The sequence below is a fragment of the Astatotilapia calliptera genome, chromosome 20, assembly GCF_964374335.1.
Source record: "Astatotilapia calliptera chromosome 20, fAstCal68.1, whole genome shotgun sequence".
NCBI classification, from domain to species: domain Eukaryota; kingdom Metazoa; phylum Chordata; class Actinopteri; order Cichliformes; family Cichlidae; genus Astatotilapia; species Astatotilapia calliptera.
In genome coordinates, this window is record NC_137441.1 from 24,001,693 (window position 1) to 24,025,572 (window position 23,880).

At 40.9% G+C, this 23,880-nt stretch overlaps 1 protein-coding gene across 1 annotated transcript in view; it reads right to left on the reverse strand.

Moving 5' to 3' along the window:
* Window positions 1-23,880, reverse strand: part of LOC113012858 (plexin-A1-like) — a 309,396-nt gene that overhangs the window by 65,147 nt on the left and 220,369 nt on the right. Inside the window, exons 13-16 of the mRNA XM_026153254.2 lie at window positions 13,209-13,360; window positions 11,245-11,365; window positions 10,927-11,063; window positions 7,413-7,580 (exon numbers count right to left, since the gene is read on the reverse strand). Of these exons, the coding sequence (XP_026009039.2) occupies window positions 7,413-7,580; window positions 10,927-11,063; window positions 11,245-11,365; window positions 13,209-13,360 (578 nt within the window). The remainder of the gene's footprint in view (window positions 1-7,412; window positions 7,581-10,926; window positions 11,064-11,244; window positions 11,366-13,208; window positions 13,361-23,880) is intronic.

The following is a 23,880-nucleotide window of genomic DNA, read 5'->3' on the forward strand; positions in this document are numbered from 1 at the left end:
CTTGAGCAGGTGTACTGGACCGAATACAGTAAATCGCCATGGCAGAATTTAGCTGAACTGCCAGGCGTAATTTTTGATACTGTCGGTGCAGGTCAGACCATCTTTGTTTGTTTATTTAAGTTATTTTAAAAATTCTTTATTTTTCGCCATGTCTGACGATGCTTGTCTATCTGGTGGCCAATATTCAACTGCATCTCTTTTTGCTGTTATCCAAAGTGATTGGTGGTCTTCTCGTGATGACCCTCAATGCGAGAGAGTCATGAAGTTCATGGAAAATATAAAACCTTTATCACAGAGGGCTCTTGCCACCTGTAAAGGGAATGGAGTTAGCCTTACATTTTCACAGCTACGCTTAAATTGGATTTAGAAGGTTTTTTCAAACCTTTCTTACCTTCTCAACGCTCACCTTGTTTTGCAGTTGCAGTTTGTGCACCTGTGTGCTGTCTTCCTCTAGAAGATCAGCGCTTTCACCGCTGCTGGGCTATCTGTGCCACTGAGAGATATTGTTTCTAAGACCCACTATCATGTGTCTTTCTACAAGATTCTCACAGTCTAGAGGGGTTTGTATTGTAGTTCCTATCACTGCTGTCTGAAATAAAAGGCTGGAATAAAACCACGTATTTTGAAGAAATCACAAACATCGTATACCTCCCTAACCACACTTGGATGCTAAGGTATTTTTGCAAACCCAAAAACACAGATATCCACAGGATATTTCTATACCATGGTGAATTCTCTAGTTCAACTAGCCAGTGATAAAAGTAAAAACTTCTCAGGGTCTTTTTGTGTGGCTGGCTTGATGCAGAATCTAATACACCTAATTCTCTCACTCAGAGATTCCCAAGCCTGACTGCTGCCTCTGCTATCTACACCTAAAAGACAAGTGTTTTTCAGATTTACTCTCTGTTGCTTGGGAATATTTGGTGGTATCAACTCTGTCGGGGGAAACTGCTGAGGAAGGGATTTGCTTCATTGCCCCTACACTCTTTTCCCCCTGTTCTTCGATCTTGGAAAGATTTAACCCAAAGAACAACTTGAAACAAAGATATTTTGGTGTGTCTTGATCAGTCACCTTTGCAGACTTATAAGCCCTGGGGTTTTAACAGCAGATGGCCAATAAAACTGTAAGGCTTTCCCTGTTCCTTCTCCCGTTACCCTTGCTATCTTACTGCAAATCTTCCATGATCCAAGGTAACGGTTGGTTTTCACAAATCCAAAGATTTTGTGAGTACTCAAGCTGATGAATTTCTCACAATAAATATCCTTTTGACTTTTTATTATTTGTCAAGAAGAGAAGGAATATATTCACTAATTTTAGCTTTTGACGGCAACTTTAAACTCTATGTGCATGCTAAGCTGACAATCTTTCCCGTCTCTGAACCAGACAACATGCAACATGTGCCATGTCCTGTGTACCCATTAAGGCAGGATCTTGTCTATCTAGATTCTTAGCCATCTAAATCATGGTAGTTTTGAGAGCCTGAAGAGAATGTAACAGGACTTCTTTAGTTTTTTGTTTGCTTTAAGACATTTCCCACTAGATGGAACGTGACTCCTAGAACTTTCTTCTATGCCTACTACAAGGTAATAGGTTTTTATTACCCTGAAGTCTCCACCAGTTGTTTTAGAACTGAAGAAGTCTCTTGAATGAGAGGTGAAGCTCTGAAGGCAGGCTCTTCCTATGTTAGTATGAACAGCAGTTCAGTGAGGGGAAGTTAAGGGCTTCCTGCAGGATTAGACAATTGATCATGGCAGCACATCCACAGGATATAATAAATACCATATAGGCAGACACAAATTCTGTCATAGTATTACAGAATTCACTGAGGCATTGGACAAACCTTAGTCCCTCGCCTCAAGTACTCCTTTGTGACGCTCCACCGTGCGCCAGAGCACATTTCATCTGGTGGGTTACCACATATTAACATTGATTTCTGCAATACCAAGGTGTCTTTTTCATAGTCAGCATTAATCTGACACTTATCCAGAATGACTTGGCATACAAGCACCAACAGCAGAATGAACAACACGGTGAAAAGAAGCAGAGACAGAACCTGTTAATATCTTAGGAAGAGAGTCTGGCTGGCTAACAAGAGACATTCATCTCTCACTCTAATCCAGCGAGACTTACAATAGCGGCAAACGCTAATGATAGGGTGAGACAGGGAGTAAATGATAAAGGTAGACGTACCATCTCTTGCATTGTAGGTATATAAAAGGCTTCGAGCCTGGCTATTCTTCTCAGCTTCTCAGAGTCTTTTTTTCTTTTTTGGCAGGTTGCCCATTACTCGCTTAGGATACCTGATCTCATCCATTCTTTGGATAACACTATCATGTTTAATACGCGATTATAGGTGTTATAGGAAGCATAAAGCCTCTGACTTGTATTTTGACAGCTGACAAAGGTACCAATATTTTTCTGATTGCTCACACTTTTACAAAGTATACACATTAACTCTTTTTTTTGTAATACAGTATTCGTGTCATTTCTTCTACAGCGCTGTACTCTTCAAGAGCCAAATTCGGTTTAAGTAACTGGAAGCGAGACACTTCAATTCACTATGGATGGGTGCCATGAAACTCTGAAACTCTGCCAGTGTAGTAAAATTAATTTTGTACAAATCAAGTTTGTTCTGTTGAGCAGACTCTAATTAATGTTAAGAAATTTAAGTAGGAAACTTCCATCTAACCTATTTTAATGATTTTTTTAATCTCCTTCATTCCACTTTGAATAGAAATTAGTTTCTGTGTCACGGCCACGGACTGATCTCTCAGCATATTGGTTTGGACAACTGCTTTACATTTAAATGATTAATGTTGTTGTGTTATATATTAATATATTTTCTATATTATATATTTATTTATGTTTAGCTTAAGACCTCATGAATGCAAGATAGTCCAAAGCATCATAATAATCTGAGGCTCTGAAACACTGTTGCATAAGCAGTGCCCCAGTACCTTCAGTATACATTATATATAACATGGACCACGCTTAGCTAACAGAAGGAACAAGTGACCTGGCATATTATTACTGTGGTATTTACAAGGCAGATGAAGACACCTAAGAAAGGAGCCCAGAGGATATTCAAAGAAGCAGATTTTTTTAATTAGCTGTTAAAGTTTGTGCTACAAATGCAGCACAGGAGCAGACAGACTGCACTTCTTATAACACCGGCTGTCCTCCCCTCTCCTCTGCTGCCGTCCTCTTCAGCTTGATGTGTATTTGCTCTGAATCCTTCTGTCCCTGTTGCTCCTATCTTTGTCTAAGTGAGTCTCTTTAGCTCAGGTACATGCTTCAGGGAACAGACAACAAGACAATCAGAATAAACTCCCACAGGTAGCTTGGGAAATCCAGCTACTGCGGTTAGTCTTTCTCTCTCTTTCTTCATCCTTCTCTTGTTTTCTCTGGACTCCTTTCCTTTTTGACTACTTCTCATTTTCTCTAGCATTTTCTGTCACTGTCGGGCAGTAAGAGGAGGATCGGAACAGTTTTTCAAGATTTTGTTTGTGGAGCAGTAAATGATTAAAAACTTGTTTGCAAGTTGAAACTGAACACTGAAGCACACGTGTAAGGCTCAGTCAAGCTACTCTGTAACGGTAAGTTAACAGAGAGTCAAATAGAGAAATCTGCTGAATTTTATTGTGTTGAACAATCCATTTTTGCTAACCCTCGTATGTTGGGTAAATGTACCTGGAAAAAGTTGCGTTCGTTTACAGCAGACTGCAGTCGATGGTATACATACGCCTCTGTGCACCGTGCATGCACCTCTCAGTAAACTACAGCTTAGTGGTGATTTAGACTCACTAAATCAACCTGCTTCTTCCCTGAAAACTGTGGAAATCTGTTAGTTACCAGACTAATCACAAGATTTTCAGTGCAGTACTGTATACCTCTTTGCTGCTCTTTGCCAGTTTCTCCTAGTGATTGCTAGCAACCTGCAGCAAACACTGGCCAACCAGCTAAGAAATACACATTTCTCTAGCAACCAGTCGTTTGCAGGAAGTCGCCCAACAGTCTCTGTGTGGCTGGAAAAAACTGCAACTGGTAGCAAATGTTACTGACCGATTAAAACACCATACAAACCCAAGAAGAAAAAGTAAAAGCAATTAAAGATCTACTGCTCCTAACTAGTATGTTAGTGTGCACAATCAGTCCTACAAGAGTTTGTAGAAAATAGCAAAATAGCCTCAGGTAGCTTTCAGGATTCTGATTTTCGAGTCCTTCCAACAAGACAGTTGAGCGCTTGCACTTTTGAGAATTCCCAACAAGTGCTCTTCTTGACTTTATACACACAAGTGACATTTAACAAATGCTCACCTCGCAGCCCGGCTGCTGTGCTGGTGGCTTGGCATGGACAAACTTTGCCGTGCTACTTCCTGGTCTGACCTTTTTGCTCGTAATTAAGTTGTTGACTAAGCACACACACGTTTAGCCTTGGCAGCTACCACTTTTCACAGTTACCATGAAGCAGCTATATTGGAGTAGAAGTACTAATCAGTTTTGCTCAAAGGCACACTGGCAGTACTCAATGAAGGAGTGGCAAGCCTCCGAGCCATCTGCTGTATTTACTCTCTGTTTGAGAAAGAAATCTGAATATTTTGTTCCAAAATTGCTTCTCTAACCTCTACCACTACCCAAATAAATCTCCCCCAGTATCCCAGATGAGTACTCCTCATTGATTTATTTTTGAAGTGCTCTGTCTTTGTCCTAAATGGAATATCATCAGCCAAGCACAATGGTAATGCACTCTCTCTCTCTGCACCCCTGCTCTCTTTCTCTTTTCACTCTCTTTTATCCACTCTCGCTATCATCTTCCAAGCACAATGATAATGCTCCCCAGGCATGCATGTAGCCGCACAAAGGCAGACAATAAGGCAGATACGAACGGATATACTATCACATCTTACTGGTTCTTTTTACTTTCTACCTAAAGCGACACGTGATGCCGATCGCTGGCTGAAATTCATCATTCAAATTAAAGCTCCTACTGGTTGGAAGCGCCACACGCACTTTTGTCTATCGCAGTTTGCTTGCTGTTTCCGAGGAGCATGAGTTGTTTTCTGGTTTTCTGAACCAGATGGAGGAGGGATCTGGGGCCAAACATCAGGGACTCTGGGAATCAGCGGGGCGTCTGTGTGTATGTGTGCGCGCACGCCTCTTGTTTGCGTGGGATCATCACTCCTGAGTGAGCTTGCTGAAGTAGAACCCCCGTTTTGAGCTTTTACACACACATTCACAGAGGCACCCTCGCAGTGGGTGGGAAGGGCAGTGATTGGGCCTCAGCTGCTTCCTTGGCTGGCCCTACTGGGCAAAAGGGAACTGGGCAGGATTCATCAACACTTTTCTCTAACAAGCTCTGCATCTATCTCCTACAATCTGCTGATGAGTAACAACAGGGAAGGGAGGAGCACAGAAGGAGCAAGAGGCAAGAACAGGTAAAAAAAAAACAAGGGGTAAAAAAAGAAAAAAGGCATCACTGCTGCCTATTTAAATATCGAAATGAATTTCAATCAAAGAGAATGAGAAAATGTTGCTCTGGACATAAAGGAACAGGGCTTTGACAGGATATGTGAAAGGAAATAAAGTACTACCTTATAAAGTTTAACCACAGCCAAACAACAGGTTATTTTTAACTGACTGGTTTTAACCACACAGCTCTCAGAGTTAAACCGCACAAAAACCCAGTAGGAGCCATTCATCAGTGTGTATTTCGGCTGGCGATAAAAATCGGCACAATATGCTTCCCACATAGGATTAAAAACCTGCGATTAGTCCAAGTAACACCAAACTCAAACAACCTCCCACAGAGGAATAAATCTTAGCTGTAGGGCTGCCACGATTAGTCGACTAGTCACGATTACGTCGACTATCAAAATCGTCGACGACCGATTTAATAGTTGACGCGTCGTTTGAAGCTTTGTAAGATCCAAACAAAAGACACTATCAGAAGTGTGAGATGCTCGAGAATATACTCCGGTGTCCTGTTATATTTTAGATAGCAAGGAGTTTATTAAACTTCACCGAAACAATCTACAAATTTCATTAAAATTTAATAAACTATCATCTTGTCTTTATTTTTAGTTAGCACATACCTTAAAATCTTAAAGCTGTAAGCTAATGATAGTTATATAAGAGCAGATGCCTGCTGGTGCAATAAGCTGTACGCTGTACGTCCAATGGATGCATGATCTGATTAGTCGACTAATCGCAAAAATAATCGGTGACTAGTCGACTATCAAAATAATCATTTGTGGCAGCCCTACTTAGCTGTAATGGAGCTCCAGAAAAACCACAAGGGTGAGAGTGAGTTGTTTCTAGTAGCCTAAGTATCCATCATAAAGCCCAATAAGTGCATGTGTCTGCCCCGTTTGACAGTAAATCTACTTTAATGTGAAATGGTTTGCTTGTGTGCGTCTTCCCCAGTGATGCTGCTGTCATGTTCAGTGCCGAGTAGTGGAGCAGAGTGTTTATTTATTTAGCCGCTGTGTGAAAGGCTGTGGAAATCTGCGCATCGTTTGCATTACTTCTCACTCATCGTTAGCAGATCAGTATTAGATGCCACTTCAATCAACCAATCAAAATCAAGCCATTAATGACCCGCTTTACACGATGAGCTTAAACTCTTCTGTTTTTAGATAAACCGTGCTGCCGCCGCCTCTGCTGCTGCTCATTTCCTCTGCTGAAACCGCCTCACTCGAGCCAGATGAAAAACCTCCGGAGGCACTGTCAATTTACCTCCATCTAAACTAGCTGTCAGAGCTCTCATCCTGCATTTAACTCTGCTCCGACTGCTTCGAGAACACTTCCTCGAATTTGCCAGCGCGATGCTTCTGGAGCACAGGAGTAGTGCAAAAAGCTAGACTGTAATTTCTTTCAGCTGCTAGCTGCTGAGATTGTCCAGCCAACATTTATTCGGGATCTGAACTAGACAAAATTCCAGCATGAAAAAATATTTAGGTTCAGTTTTGTGAGCTGTGACCGGCTCCCGGTGCAGACGGCTCCCTGTTATAGTGTTTCATCACTTGGCTCATGCGAGCCCAGCCCAATTTTTACTCTTTAAGTGTGCGCGTGTGTGTGTATGTGTGTGTGTGTGTGTGTGGGGGGGGGGGGGGGGAGATATGTGTGTATTCACATCATTTATGTTAATGAGAGTGTGGGGAGTGAGTTGGAGGGTGGGGTGGGCTGCTTTTAACTATGTAAAGCACTTTGTGCTACTTTTTTTTTTTGTATGAAAAGTGCTTTATAAATAAAGATTGATTGATTGATTGATTGATTATTATTAATGTCCCCACAGGACCTCTTCAGAACCACTTGGATATATTCTAGGAGCAACATCTTTGTTTCTATCCCTTGAAAAAAAAAATGCTGCTTACTCAAATTGTAAACTTACAAACACAACACATTAGCTTACCTGGCAATGCTCCAGTCAGGTTCAATCTTCAGAACAGTGGGGTCTTCTGTGTAGTTAAACTTGACTTCTGGGTTTCTGAGCTCTGCGTCATCGATGTCCACCAAGACTGGGGCACTGCCCGAGGCCAGTCCAGCTGGTGTAACGCATACTATCTCACGGGCATTCCTCCTGGACAGACAGAAGGAGGAAAAGCTGACGGAAATCGATTCCAGCCCAAGGACAAGTCTCAGCAAAGTAGAGAGCAAATTATATAACTAATGTTAACATGCTCAAATCAAGGGCTGTATTTTCACATTTCCATTTGCCAGGCTCTGAAAAGATAAAACCTATTTCACCAGAAAAGGTAGCAACCCTTCTTCTGACAGAATAAAGTTTCCGATTGCAGGAATTTTCTAATTAATAAAGAATTATTGGACAAGAACACATATAGAGGGAATAAAAGAGAAGTAAAATTAGGTTTGAGAAGGAAAGTATTCACATCTAACAGAGGAAAAATCTTAGCAGCACCCTAGCAAGCAGCTAGAAGTGCCTAATCACTCAGAATTATAGAATAAAGAATTGTAATAATGAAGAGGCAATGATTTCTTTCTTGTGCCAGGACATTTATTTCATACCGAGGTTCGAGCAGAAGAGATGACATATTAAATGACTTTTTCTTGTAATTACCAATGTCTGTCCTGTGAAGCCAATTAATCTCATGCTCTTTAACTCATCTTGTAAACTGCCTGATTAGATCATTCTGCTTATAACTAGAGCACTTCAGCTCACAAAATAAGCCAAGTCCTGCTGTTTGATCAGCTTGAGGGCCTCCTGGAACATACGAATCAGAGTTCACAACTTGAGCTTGTATGTGTGAGGCCAAGACAGAGCAAATGTATAGTTGGAACTATCTGTCGCCACTTACACAACTGGGATTAAAGACCGTTATGTCAGTCTATCAAGTGGCAACCTACAGGGCTAAAAAAAAAGCTAACACTTAAGTGTCAAAAACGACAGCTCCTTTGAGAATGGCCACTTGAGAAAAGCTCAAAAAGCAGGTCAATCCACATAGAGTCACATTACAAAAATGCCTAACTTAACAGCAGAAATTAAATAACTACAGTCTGGATAGAATAAAAATCTTTGTCTCTTTAGCTGATTTTCTAAAGACTGCATGGTTGGTGGGGGTGGTATTAAAGTTATACTTTAATACAAATAACAGACTGAGTGGGCAGGCTGAGTTATAAGTGGTTGCTGAAAGAGTCAGGCTATAGCTGCTAACTGTCTGCTAGGCCTCACCTCACTTAATCTGAGGTGTTTGTATTGTTGGAGCAGTTATTTAACTAATAACATGGCATAGGATGTGGTCTATTATTTTAACAGCCCAGTCGAAAACTTTGTAGTGTGTCTAATTGTAGTGTTTTATTCATATGTTCTGTATGTAGCTTGCTAACATTAGCTAACTTAGCACTCCACCCTCTTATTTATGATACATTTACACTAAAGGATAAACAGTGGCTGTAAACAAAATTATTCCAAACTTGTGCAATGAACTTGTGTTCTTGTTAACTTAGAACAGCTGCTCCAAAGACTGGGACCAGATCTATGAGCACTCGCAGTCAGGTGCTGTTAAAGGTGTTGCACACTCAGCTGATCAGCTGGTTGCCGCAGCTACTTGCAGTCAATCGCCAAATGAAAAAAAAATCAGAATAAAAAAAAGAAATCAATGCAATTACCAGGCAACAAAGGATTTTTCTTAGTCCAGTGTCTTAAAAGGACCTGCCTTCCTGGTACATTTATCGGTAGTGCCACACCAAAACTCCAGGGTCAATTATCCAAGTCAATAAGCAGCAGTAGCACAAAACTTCTTAGTTTCCCCAATTTACTTTGTCATGCCAGCAAACATGTACCTTCATGAAAGCATAACAAGAAGGCCAAAATGTTGGTATGGTTGTTGGCATGACAAAATAAATAGCTGAAAGTGAGAGTTGATATTCATAGTCAGAAGAAGGATGCTGTCCTATTTTTACTTTAATATGACCGAGCCGTTAAATATTCTCATTTGTCATTTAAAACCCCCCCAAAAAACTACAACTGACGTTTCAAACTGTCTACATGACTACAAAATTCGGTGATGTTATGTATGTCCATCTTTTATATACAGACTGTCTGAAGACAGCATTTAGGTAACTGCAACAACTCTGTGAGTCTTTACCCTTGGTATTTACACTGCTTTATTTTAGTCCTGTTGGAAATACGATCAGATCTTGTGGCTCGCAGAAGTGCAGTTGACTTCAAGCGACAAGGGAAACGATAGCACAGATAATGCCTCCATTCGGGGGGGGATTTTTTCCTTCCTTCTGTGTGGACTGCACTTGTACTTGGGTGCAATCTGATCAACCACCTCCCTCATCCAGATGATACACCCAGATTTAGATTATTATTACTAGATTATTAGTAGATTATGATTATTATTATGTTTAAGACTAACTAAAGCACCTACTTTTTTTACATTTAAAAAATTATCTCAACAATCAATAGTACCAATGACAAACACTACAATCCAAAATATTATTTTAAAGCCAAAATAACATTTTGGATTGCAGCCTCGTGCAGTCCTCAGTAGATACATTATCTAATATGTATTTAGCACAGTTAAGCGGTGGCTGCTTTTGTACAGTACAGTACATGTGTATAAGAAAGTATGTGAGCGCACTTCAGTTTGGTGTTGCAGAATCTATTGTGCCTCTTTATATCTCAGCAGCCACACAGGGAGAGAGAGTATGAGGAAAGAAAAAAAAAGGATAGAGAATCTACGATATCCAGTCTCCTGAGTCCCCCAGCCTGTAACCATAGCAACCCCATTCAGAAAGAACCCATGCCCCAGCAATCTTCACAAGATGCCACAAACACGGTCCCACAGTTAGGGTGTGACAGATAAAGACAGAGTTGAGGTGAGCAAACAGTCGCGGTGAAGTGGAGTCTGCGGGATTACCGTGAGGACGGAAACGACTGGTGTGACATCAAAGCTAGCGTACGCTCGCTTCAATAGAGATTAGCTATTTGAGGCTAATCCATACATTTGACATGCAAGCAACTGTGGTGATAGTTTGGATGTTTTTTTTTTCTCTCCATGCAGTAGATTAAGGAAAGCCTGCGTGAGAGCAGACAAAGAGGTGCTGAGTGTCTGCGAGCAACAAGCATGCACACACGCTTAATACAACAGACACACACACACACAGAAATAAACCCAGTCTGACATACTGGTTACATGTTTGCACGTGCATGTAATATCTTTATGATAATGCTATTTTTTTCTTTTGCAATACACCACAAAACCAATCTTCAGACAGAGAATCCTTATTTATGCACATATTTCCTTTAAGCTTGATCTGTTTGTTTTTCCCATCATCCTCAGCATTTTCAGCTCTGAGTGTAAATTTATTTTTACCACGTTAAGCATCACTCAGTTTTCCTTAGGGGGTTAGTTTAATACATTTTAAATTTATAGCAACAATAAAAAAAGGAGTCTTACTTTTTGAACTGGCATGGCAGCGGTCCTATGCTGACAGACACGTAGCTGCCCGCATTGAGGTAGCTCCCCTCGATGGTGACACGAGTTCCCCCTGAAATGGGCCCCTGGGACGGCTGGATACGTGTGAAAAAGGGAGTCTGCAAAGAAGAGAGGGAAAAAAATCTATATAAATATTCTAGTTTTTATCAACTTAGTTATGATTTAGTCCACTATGTAATTGTGTTTCAGCAGTGGGAGCGTCTCTTAACTTGTCACGGCCCTCGTGGAGCGGCTAAGATAACACAAGAGTTATTGAAGTCTCCTCGCCGGGATCCTTACCACAAAGGTGAACGGCCGCGGCGACAGGGCTCTGTAGTCGTTGACGCAGTCTCTCACACACACCTCCACCTGAGCCTCTTGGACCCTGTAGCCGGTTGCGTCGTTCAGCAGACACACTATTCTGTTCACAGAGAGAGAAGTTGAAGCAGATGCTTCTTTATTCCTCATTTTGTCACATATTTACAGTATGTAGTGCAGTGCAGTGCAAAAACAAGTGAATGGTCAGTCACGTGGTCACAGTAGGCTTTATGCAGACACCAAAATGCTTCAGACAATAGATCTCAATCTACAGTTCAGGAGTGGTGAAAGACAGTAAAAAAAAATGTATCTGACTAGGGAGTGGTGCAGAGATGTCAGGAATAATATGTAGAATAACTGATGTGTGTGTAATATTTGAATAGAGATGCCCTCTATCTCAACATGCATCATTTCCCAACTAACTGCACTTCAGAGAGACTGTTTGATCTGCGTGAACTCAATTCCTCAGCCGTGTAGGACCCTGCAGAGGAGTAAATGTCAGTATAGAGGGATGAGAAAAATAAAGGAAAAAGCATATGTAGAGAGTAATGGAGAGGAACGACAGATGGAATTTACAAACGCACAAAAAAAGAAAGCCTGATGTCACTATCTTTTCAGCTGCTGAACGCGGATGCACCTATACACAAACGTGTTCTGGTTGACATTTTTTCCTGTCCTTTGATTGGGCAGGATCAGAGGGGCACAAGCTGCAGCTTCCTCTTTGTGCGTGTCCTTGGAATTATGTTTGATTCTGTGAGAGAGGCATTTAGGTCATCCGCATGCTGCAAATGTATTGATCTGTCTTTGTAGGCTTTGTGAGCTTAGATGCACTATATTGCCAAAAGTATTCACTGGTCTGCTTTCGCACACATATGAACTTGAGCTACATTCCATTCTTAATCCACAGGGTTTAATATGATGTTGTCCCACTATTTGCAGCTATAGCAGCTTTGTGTTGTCTGGGAAGGCTTGCAGTCTCCGCTCTAATTTATCCCAAAAATGTTACATTGAGTTGAGGTCAGGAGTCTGTGCAGGCCAGTCACGTTCTTCCACACTAAACTCGCTCATCCATGTTTTTATGGCCTTTGCTTTTTGCGCTGGCAGCAGTCACGTCGGAACAAGAAAGGGCCATCCCCAAACTGTTCTCACAAAGTTGGGAGCATCAAATTGTCCAAAATGTCTTGGTATGCTGAAGCATGAAGCGTTCCTTTCACTGGAACTAAGGAGAAGAGCCTAACTCCTGAAAAACAAACCCACATCATAATCTAACCCCCCTTCCATCAAACTCTACACTTGCTACAATGCAGTCAGACAAGTACTGTTCTCCTGGCATCCACCAAACCCAGAATCATCCATCAGATTGCCAGACAGAGAAGCGTGATTCATCATGTCGCCAGTGCTCTAGAGTTCAGTGGTGCCGTGCTTTACACCACTGCATCTGATGCTTTGCTTGCTGCACAGCCCCGGAAACCCACTCCATGAAGCTCTGTGTGCGCTGTTCCTGAGCTGATCTGAAGGCCACATGAAGTTTGGAGGTCTATAGTGATTGACTCTGCAGAAAGTTTGCGACTTCCATTCCTCAGCATCTGCTGCCTCTGTTCTGTGATTTTACCTGACCTAGCACGTGGCTAAGTTGCTGTCATTCTCAGTCACATCCACCACCACTAACAGCTGGAATATGTTAGTAATGAAGAAATTTGACGATTGGACTTGTTGCACAGGTGCCGTCCCCTCATGGTACTACGCTGGAGCTCACTGAGCTCCTGAGAGCGACCCATTCTTTCACACATGTTTGTAGAAGCAGTCTGCATGCCTGGTGCTTGATTTTACACTATGGTCATGAATACTTTTGGCAATATATTGTACATGTATGCCTTTTTACACCTATTTTTGTCTGATTGCGCATGCATGGTTACCGTGTGTGTGCATTCTGCCTCTCAACTTACCTTTCGGCACTCACGTACTCGTCTTCAACGGGAACACAGGGCACCTTCCCCAATTTGACGCCCGTCTGGATGTCTCTGAATTGCAGACCCAGGTTTTCCCCCCAGATGGTCACCCTGGTTCCGCCTTGTCGAGGCCCCGTCTCAGGGAATAACTGCACAGACAAGACCATGGGGGACAGATATCAGAAAGGATGAAGTGATTCTTTTTTTGTTTCTCTCTATTCTACATTTGTCCCTAAAATGGTCCTCTAAGACAACATCAGGGCATAAGTGGATATGAAAAACTCCCCCACAAATATGTGCACACTTTAAACTGAGTCATCCACATCTGTGGATTTAGTTTTGATGAAGAAGAATCACCCTTTTGGCTTTGAAAAGCACAGAAAATTTGTTAAATAGAGGGCATAAAACCCATAAACACCGGTATACAGAAGCAAACCAGCATCATCTCTGCTTAATTGAAACTTATTATGGCTGCTTGGCTGCGTCCACGGGGCTGCGGCAGTGTAACGCTCAGTCGCATAGACGAACCGTAATGTGATTTATCTAGCCAGATTATGGCGCGTAACGGGGACAGGTGTGGTGTGACAAAACAAATATGGTGACTGATGGACGGCAGTTGTCACCGACACACACACTCACACACATCAGTAGCAGACATGCACACGCAAACCTAATCCCTAACAAGCATCACGAGGTAATTATGTGTAATCTGTCCATTGCCCGGTTCTCCTGCAGTGCTTGGCTGAGCACATAGCGCGGTGTGGAAAAGCAAACTCAGGGTACGTCATGGCTGCACGGCATTATTATACTACATACAGTAGCCGACAGCAGACCTTGACAAATGGAGATTTTAGCAGCGTGGGGGATGAACAATTTGTCTTCCCAGACATTTAAGATTTAATTCTAAATGTTTACATGGAGCAAATCAACTGAGATCTAAATCCTTTCTCGCACCGTTCTTCAGAAAGAAAGAAAAAAATCAGCAAATGAAAATCAAAGGCAGAACAGCTGGAGTTTAAATGCCTTGCTCAAAGGTAGCATTCTAATTATTGATGCAGGGAATTCTTTCACATTCTGTACAGTTAATGTTACTAAATTGTTCAGGGCTTGCATTAAACAACACCCAGAGAGTGAGTTGCCTTAGCAGTGGTCTGCAGTCCTGGAACGCTTCTTGTTTAATATGGACTGAGGTAATGTGGTCATCAAACTGGCCTGTGGTCATCTTCCACTCAAAAGTGAAATTTCTGTGGTATAGCAATGCATTAGTGTAAACATGAGGGCTCCACAACATTTACACGATTTGAAAAAATACATGTTGTCATCCAGACATCTCGTTCAGGAAACGCCTGGGTTATTTCATGAAGACGCTGCCAAACCTGTGTGCCTGTGACCTGTCACCGCATAAAATCCATTCCATATTATGAAATAAAAAAAATAAAACATGGGGCGCACTGAACTGTTGAGCAGCTGAGCTGATGTCCTACACAAAGAAAGAATATAAAAATACATTCCATGTCTAAAACTACCACGGTTGGTGTCCACAGTTCCCAAAAACGTACATATAGCTGTTAAATGAGATGATGCAGCTTTTTAAGGCAAGGAAAGGCAAGGCAAGGCAAGTTTATTTGTATAGCACAATTCAACAACAAGGTGATTCAAAGTGCTTTACAGAGACATTAGAAACAAGAACAAATAAAAAGCATGATTTAAAATTGAATAAAACAAGCAAATAAACTAACTAACTAATTAACAAACAAACAAACAAACAAACAACAGTATATAAAATCAAAACAGATAAAATCAGAAATAGATAAAATCAGTAGTTAAATGTAAGTTTTGAAATTTAAGCTTAAAGTGTGGATTTGGTGCTTTATTCAAATGCAGCTGAGAACAGGTGAGTCTTCAACCTGGATTTAAATAAACTGAGTGTTTCAGCTGATCTGAGGCTTTCTGGGAGTTTGTTCCAGATATAAGGAGCATAAAAGCTGAATGCAGCTTCTCCGTGTCTGGTTCTGACTCTGGGAACTGATAAAAGACCGGATCCAGATGACCTGAGGGATCTGGATGGTTCATACTGGGTCAGGAGGTCATTGATGTATTTTGGTCCTAAACCATTCAGAGCTTTATAGGCCAGCATCAGAACTTTAAAGTCTATCCTCTGACGGACAGGCAGCCAGTGTAAAGACCTCAGAGCTGGACTGATGTGGTCCACTTTTTTGGTCTTAGTGAGGACTCGAGCAGCAGAGTTCTGAATGAGCTGTAGTTGTCTGACTGATTTTTTAGGTAGACCTGTAAAGATGCTGTTACAGTAATCAAGCCTACTAAAAATGAATGCATGGACTAGTTTTTCCAGGTCCTGTTGAGACATCAGATCTTTTATCCTTGATATATTCTTGAGGTGATAGTAAGCTGACTTTGTTATTGTCTTAATGTGTTTTTCTAAGTTTAGGTCTGCATCCATCACTACACCCAAATTTCTCGCCTGGTTTGTGGTTTTTAGATGTATAGATTGAAGTTCTCTGGTGACCTGTAATCGTTTTTCTTTAATCGTTTCTTTCTTTAACATGTGTTGCTTGTGTCGATCTCTTAGTTTTAAAATCTGACATACTCTTTTTTAACTAGAAACATTTAAAGTTTTGCATATGATTTTTAACTTATCACATTCTGGCTTTCCCCCAACATTTTAAAAGCCTTTCATCTTTTTTTTTTAAGCTAATTTAATTACCTATTGACTCTTTTAAATTAAAGCTAACAGATGAAAGATAAGCAGGCAAGCCACACTTTGGAACCAAAAGGAAAAATCACAATACCATTGGCAGTGTTATTCTATAATATAAAGACACATATTCACAATGCGTAAACACACCATCACCAAAAAACATACATTTGTTGCAACTGAGATCCCGTGTTTTAGAGAAATAAACATTGCATTGACAGAATGCATCTTTATGATGACCAGAAACGGGATGATTGCATGTTTGGGTTTGTAAATGGATCCTCTACATGCTGCGAGAAAGAAAAAAAAAAGTAAACTGAGGGAGTAAGAAAGAGAATATTCTCGCTGCTTACTATTTGGAAGCTTACTCATGCTGGAACCTCAGGCGCCAGCGGAGCCTCGGCACCACAAACACGAGAGCTGGTAAACACTGACCAGAGTGAGTAGCCATCAAGCTCCAGGGTATGATATGGACAACAGATGCCGGGGTGTGGAAATGGGCCTTCAGATGGTTTTGGAAGAATGGAGCTATGATACCACAAAACACAATATCAGCTAGCCACCCAGCCCTGGGATATAAACACTGGCAGGGCCACAGACAGAGAAGCAACAGAGAGAAAGAAAGAAGAGTGCTTTTAAAGGGATTTCCACCATTATGTGGGGGTGGTATTCAGAAAGGGACCAGTGATGACTATGGGGCCATATACTATGACACCGTAAACACACATAATGGTCATAATGGCCATGGCAAAAACCTTGCATGGGAACATAATTTTAACTAATAGTATCCAAGAAAGTGGTGTTCCCCCAGAATTTTCTATCTGTTTGTCTGAATTCCTCTAAAATACAGCTTTTATATGTAATAACACCTAAAGTGAAGGTGGACAGACATTCACAGTACTAGAGTACGGACTTGAGTAAGAGACGCAGAGGGGGTTAGAGATAGAGCAAATCACAGCAGCTTATGCACCAATTCTGAACAATTTGCAACCACAATAGTGTAGCTGTATCTTGTAGAGGCTAATATGTATATATGTTTCTATGTTTCCATGTGTAGCTTTATTAGTAAAGGCACTGATAGTGACGAGAACTTAAGTGAAACTTTAACCCAACTCGTCTTGGAGTTAGGAGAGAGTGTTAGGGAATCTGCATACACTGAGCTTGATGAGTTCCTCAGAAAGGAAAACATCAACAAAGCCACGAAACTGGTATAACTAGCTGTATGTAAAGCAGTGGACCAATATTGGACCGATTGTTCCATGACTTATATTCTACCATAGGCCTCTGTCGCACCGGCCTAGAGAGGGTTTGGCGACAAGCTGGGAAAGTCTCGCTGTTAGGGAAAACTATATTCCCCAACTGGTTGGCAAGTCGTTGCTGGTTGTTGCTAGGTGAAATCAGTTGCAAGTTGCACTTCCCGTGGAGTCACTTAGAGTCTGGTCTCTAAGCCTGAGTGAATTGGGCTTTAGCCATTAATTCATAGCAATTGCCAGTAACCACCTGCCAATCGTTCTGGGAAAAGAGATTCTACCCTAGCAACTGGTAGTTGCCAGATGGTCACGACTGGTCTCTACGGCTGTGTGACTGGGACCATAGGTGCTTCATAGAACAGACTTCAGTAAGTTCAGGAGTTTTGCCTCAGACGAACTATATTAGGATATGTATATGAGTACTATACCTTTAAGCTAGTATAAATGAAAGAATGCAGTGGATCTTATATTTATTTAGTTGTCCACTTTTATAAAAATTTCCTCTGACATGGAAGAATGAATTTCTATTGGAAGCTCTGAAAATATCTTGAAAGTATAAAAGTGTGGCAACACATAAAATGATAACCAGTGCTCAGTGAGCCTCTGGGCATGCAGAGACGCCACAGTGTGGAAATGGGACCTCAGGCAGATTTGGACTCATGTTTGCAGTGATTTGACACAACACGACTACATTCAGAGGCACATAACCACCGGTCCCTGGGTTATGTAAAGCACAGACACCCCGAAGTTGAAAACGGACCTCAGGCGTTTTGGATTCTTTAAAAAAGTAATCTGATATAACAGAACTACATTTGTGCTGTAACACACAAGCCTTAAGTCATAACTGCAAAAGACTAGCAGATGTAATTGTTCCACATGAGAAACCAGACTGAGGTTTGACTGAGATCGAGGAACACAAACACTAGAGGATGCATACTACTAAAACATAGAGTCTGCCAGCTTCTAACCACTAACCACTGAATGCTGGAGTTGGTCAGCTAATAGTCTAACATTCAATCTGAACAGCTTTGCTATGTCCCCATTATGCAGTCTGACATTGTTTCATACTGTTTGAATTTTCTCTGACTCTGAGTGGCAGCTTTGAATGGGAATGTGGAATTTGAGTTTTGACAATGATGAAAAGCATCACAGCTAGTAAAGAACCATTGCATTAGACCATTATATTGCACTGTTGGTCATATAACATATTATATACTGTAACATGGATGGAAAACAATCTACTAAATCTTATTGCACATTTTTCTTCTTTTGCTTGGCCACTTCTTTTAAGTACCACTGAGCGGGAATCACTTGGTGGTAAAGTACTGGGGCATCACTCTGTGGTGATGTGACCTTTTATATTACAGGCCTAACCACAGTGTAGCCACATCAAATCATCAGTATTACAGCAGTGGTTTCCTCGTAGTCTGTCATCCGGCATCTACAAACATTTTATTTGCGGGCACAATCCTGCTGTGGACTGAATGGTAACCAATAGCACATGGGAGCCATGGAAGGGCAGATAGAAACTGGGAAAGGTATTTATGTGGTCAGAAAATGGTTCGAGAGTTCTGCTAACTAAACTGTCTGAGACAAATGTTATTGAAACATTTATCATTGTTCAGCGCTTTCAAAGAGAATATGAATTGTGTTCAGATTCAGATCACAATAACATTAAAAGGCTTTTATTTTCAGGGGCATCACCTTTATATTGAGAGACTTTGAACACTTACCTGGTGGTACTATGAAGATGCACCAAAACACCTGCCGTAAATAGTGAAAGCAGTGTTGGTTTGGAAAGACTGATTTCGACAATAAAGTGTTATTTTAAAATGACAGTGTGACAACATTAGTGTTTATAATCACAGACACTAAGAAACTGCTTGGCATTAAAATGCAAACATATAAAAACCTATTTTTAACCCACAACTGCATGAAGTTCGTGAAGCTTTGAAAGTTTAAAACGCAGCTTTTGCTGTGTGTCCAATTTAACCCTTTAATATCTTGGCTATTTTTTGAAATTCCCACCTCGACAAATACAAAACTGAGCCACTGTTGAGTCAAAAATCGAATCTTAATTTTAAGATTAGACTTAACTAACTGTTACGGGGTCATTGGATCAGATTGGGTTTGCCGTGTAATCTCGCCCTTCGGTGATCTGGGACATCGCAGAATACATGCTGTCATGCCGGCCATGCTTGTTGTCTTTTTTGAGATCTTGCAGTTCCAGCAAGAGAATGTAAACAGATGCAACAAAGTATTTTGCCAGACCAGAAGAGAAAACAAGAGACGGAGCTAAGCACGGCTTTTTGCACAGACCATCACTGTTCTAATCTAATGAGCTTCATGTTGTATTGCAAAGAAAATATATATTTTCTTACTTCCTTTATGTCTATTTATTAGGTTTTGTTGCACTGATGTAACCGGAGCCTTGTCGTCTCGTCTCTCTATATGCTGCACTGGATATAGCAGAGATGACAATAAGAAGTTTACTTTGACTTTGATGTTATTAATGTATTTTTTCTTGTCACCTCCAGCTGAAAACAGCTAAATAAAAGGACAGTGATCACAAAAACGTCATAGTGTTATCCTTAGTTATGCTGCAATAGGTGTAGGCTGCCGGGGGATTCTCATGATGCACTGAGCATTTCTTCTTCAGTCACCTTTCTCAATCACTATGTGTTAATAGACCTCTCTCCATTGAATCATACTTCCACAGCATGTCTTTTGTTCTGTCTTCCTTCTCTCACCCCAACCGGTTGTAGCAGATGGCTGCCCCACCCCCCCGAGCCTGGTTGTGCCGGAGGTTTCTTTCTGTTAAAAGGGAGTTTGTCCTTCCTACTGTTGCCAAAGTCGTTGCTCATCTTTGGGATTGTTGGGTTTTTCTCTGTATAGGGAGTGCAGAATTATTAGGCAAGTTGTATTTTTGAGGAATAATTTTATTATTGAACAACAACCATGTTCTCAATGAACCCAAAAAACTCATTAATATCAAAGCTGAATGTTTTTGGAAGTAGTTTTTAGTTTGTTTTTAGTTTTAGCTATTTTAGGGGGATATCTGTGTGTGCAGGTGACTATTACTGTGCATAATTATTAGGCAACTTAACAAAAAACAAATATATACCCATTTCAATTATTTATTTTTACCAGTGAAACCAATATAACATCTCCACATTCACAAATATACATTTCTGACATTCAAAAACAAAACAAAAACAAATCAGCAACCAATATAGCCACCTTTCTTTGCAAGGACACTCAAAAGCCTGCCATCCATGGATTCTGTCAGTGTTTTGATCTGTTCACCATCAACATTGCATGCAGCAGCAACCACAGCCTCCCAGACACTGTTCAGAGAGGTGTACTGTTTTCCCTCCTTGTAAATCTCACATTTGATGATGGACCACAGGTTCTCAATGGGGTTCAGATCAGGTGAACAAGGTGGCCATGTCATTAGTTTTTCTTCTTTTATACCCTTTCTTGCCAGCCACGCTGTGGAGTACTTGGACGCGTGTGATGGAGCATTGTCCTGCATGAAAATCATGTTTTTCTTGAAGGATGCAGACTTCTTCCTGTACCACTGCTTGAAGAAGGTGTCTTCCAGAAACTGGCAGTAGGACTGGGAGTTGAGCTTGACTCCATCCTCAACCCGAAAAGGCCCCACAAGCTCATCTTTGATGATACCAGCCCAAACCAGTACTCCACCTCCACCTTGCTGGCGTCTGAGTCGGACTGGAGCTCGCTGCCCTTTACCAATCCAGCCACGGGCCCATCCATCTGGCCCATCAAGACTCACTCTCATTTCATCAGTCCATAAAACCGTAGAAAAATCAGTCTTGAGATATTTCTTGGCCCAGTCTTGACGTTTCCGCTTGTGTGTCTTGTTCAGTGGTGGTCGTCTTTCAGCCTTTCTTACCTTGGCCATGTCTCTGAGTATTGCACACCTTGTGCTTTTGGGCACTCCAGTGATGTTGCAGCTCTGAAATATGGCCAAACTGGTGGCAAGTGGCATCTTGGCAGCTGCACGCTTGACTTTTCTCAGTTCACGGGCAGTTATTTTGTGCCTTGGTTTTTCCACACGCTTCTTGCGACCCTGTTGACTATTTTGAATGAAACGCTTGATTGTTCGATGATCACTCTTCAGAAGCTTTGCAATTTTGAGACTGCTGCATCCCTCTGCAAGATATCTCACTATTTTTGACTTTTCTGAGCCTGTCAAGTCCTTCTTTTGACCCATTTTGCCAAAGGAAAGGACGTTGCCTAATAATTATGCACACCTGATATAGGGTGTTGATGTCATTAGACCACACCCCTTCTCATTACAGGGATGCACATCACCTAATATGCTTAATTGGTAGTAGGCTTTCGAGCCTATACAGCTTGGAGTAAGACAACATGCATGAAGAGGATGATGTGGACAAAATACTCATTTGCCTAATAATTCTGCACTCCCTGTATGTATTATTGTAGGGTCTACAATATAAAGCGCCTTGAGGCAAATGTTGTTGTGATTCGGTGCTGTATAAATAAAACTGAATTGAACTGAGTAGAGACCAATGAACCTGTTTGACATTAAAATTATTATGACCAAAAACTTAAATCCTCTATTTATTGAAGCTTCAAGTAAGAACGGCCTGTCCACATAGCCTATTTTCACTGACAAATGTAACAATCAACTGTCATATATTCAACACTGCACGGTTTAGCTAGTGAGCCACTTTTTGCCAATGTGTTAATTACACTATTCAAGTCAACAAAATGACTTTCACTGAGCAGAAGTAGGAATTACAATAACAGATACACCTGAAAAAAAAAACAAAACAAAAAAAACAGAGACTCTAAAGTTATCACCCATGTTAAAAGTAATATCTGCTACAGGCAGAAAGCTTGTGTGAGTGAAGAGAAATAAAGACATCTGATATTGTCTCCCTCTCTTTCCTTATCACAGAAATAACAGCGAGATATAAAAGTTTCTACTTTTATATCTTGTTAGACATTCATTAGTCTGTTTCACACAACCTGGACCATTACCATAATATGAAAACACATCACTCACACATCCTCTCCTTCACATTTATGGCAACATAAAACAAACATGCTGTAAGCGTCCGCATTCACAAACAGGCTGACTCAAATACAGACGGAAGAATACATCCACACAGCACTAATGATGTCTGAACACACCAATTGTTACTATTAAAGTCAGACCGAGTTGTGAATGAATCATACTATAAAAACTGAAACGTTCCTCGAACTGAGACTTTAATAAGCCTCACGTCTCTGAAAACATATGCACATAGATAATGGATGATAATGAGTTAGGGGACAAAGATTTAACAACTGATATCAAGAAAGTGTCACCAGTTTCATTTGTACTTCATAGCCATTTGAGTTTCGCACAGAAAATTCATGACTTTTGTCAAAATTAAAAGATAAGACGCATATTAACCAGACCTCCTCAATACTACATGTAACAACAGCGGCATACAAAAAGCACCATAACTAAAAGACTGTTTAAAAAAAGAAAAAAAAAGAAAAAAATAGAAAAGCCAAACAAAGTTTTACGTGGCTCTCTCTTCCTGGAGTAGCGGTTTGATGTAATAGTGAGTAATAACACCATTTCTGTGCCAAGGGCAGGCGCAAGGTCCCATCATGTGTGCGTTTTAATAGCAACACATTAAAATGGAGCAGCTTTCATTCTGGGTTCAGGACACGTAGGGCTTTCGTGACCACAGGGGCTTCAACAAAGGGAGCTGACGCAACGGCCTATCAAAGTTTGCCGTGCCTTGGATCTCCACAGGTGACACGACTGTCTTCACGAGTTGACAAGATTATGCTCAAAGAAGCCGCGCTGCTTTTCTTCGCAGGCGATTTTAGAAACTGTATATCACTTGGAGGCAGTTTCGATCAGAAGACTTTCTTTTGGCTGTCGCTGGTTGCGGCTGGTTGGCATTGGAGGCTTCTCACCCTTTGTCTTTCCAGTGATGTCTCGTGCAGCACTGCATGTGCTTATCCTTACTTACTTTGAAGTCTCACATTTGCATCGGTGGAATCAGTGGACTTAATTATCTTCAGAGCAGAGTTACATTTCAGTTCAAACAGCAAGTGAAAGATAAAAGTTTTAGTAAATGTTTTTTCGCCTACTGTACACCTCAGGAAATAACGTGAGAAAATACAGATCTCTCTGCTGCTGCTTTGACAAAAAGCATTATGACCATCAATGAGTCAAAAGTGTAGTTTCCACAGTTCCTCCCCTCAGAAGCTTTTGTCTTTAATTCTATAACTTTATTTTAAAAAAAAGTGAAATAAGTACTTGTAATTCTAATGGATTGAAGATCATTAAAGACCGAGTGCGTTGCAAACAACACAAAATTCTGGATTTTTCCAATGCAAACTTGTTGTGTAACGTATACACACATCAAAAACGTTGTGGGTTTTTTTTTTTTCTGAATAATATCATCCCCAAGAAACACAGGGTGAAAAAATTAGTTTGAGGCAGGGACCCAACACTTTCTCACTCCCAAAGCGTAACATTTTACGCTAAGTGACAAACCGTTGATATGTTACACTTCTGGGCACCTGACACGTTCATATATTACGAAATCAGAAAAATCAGGAAACAGGAAACTGCTTGGAATGAATACAGAAGAGGATTAGGGCCACTGGAAATAAAAGTGGGAACGTCTTTTTTTTTTTCTTCTTT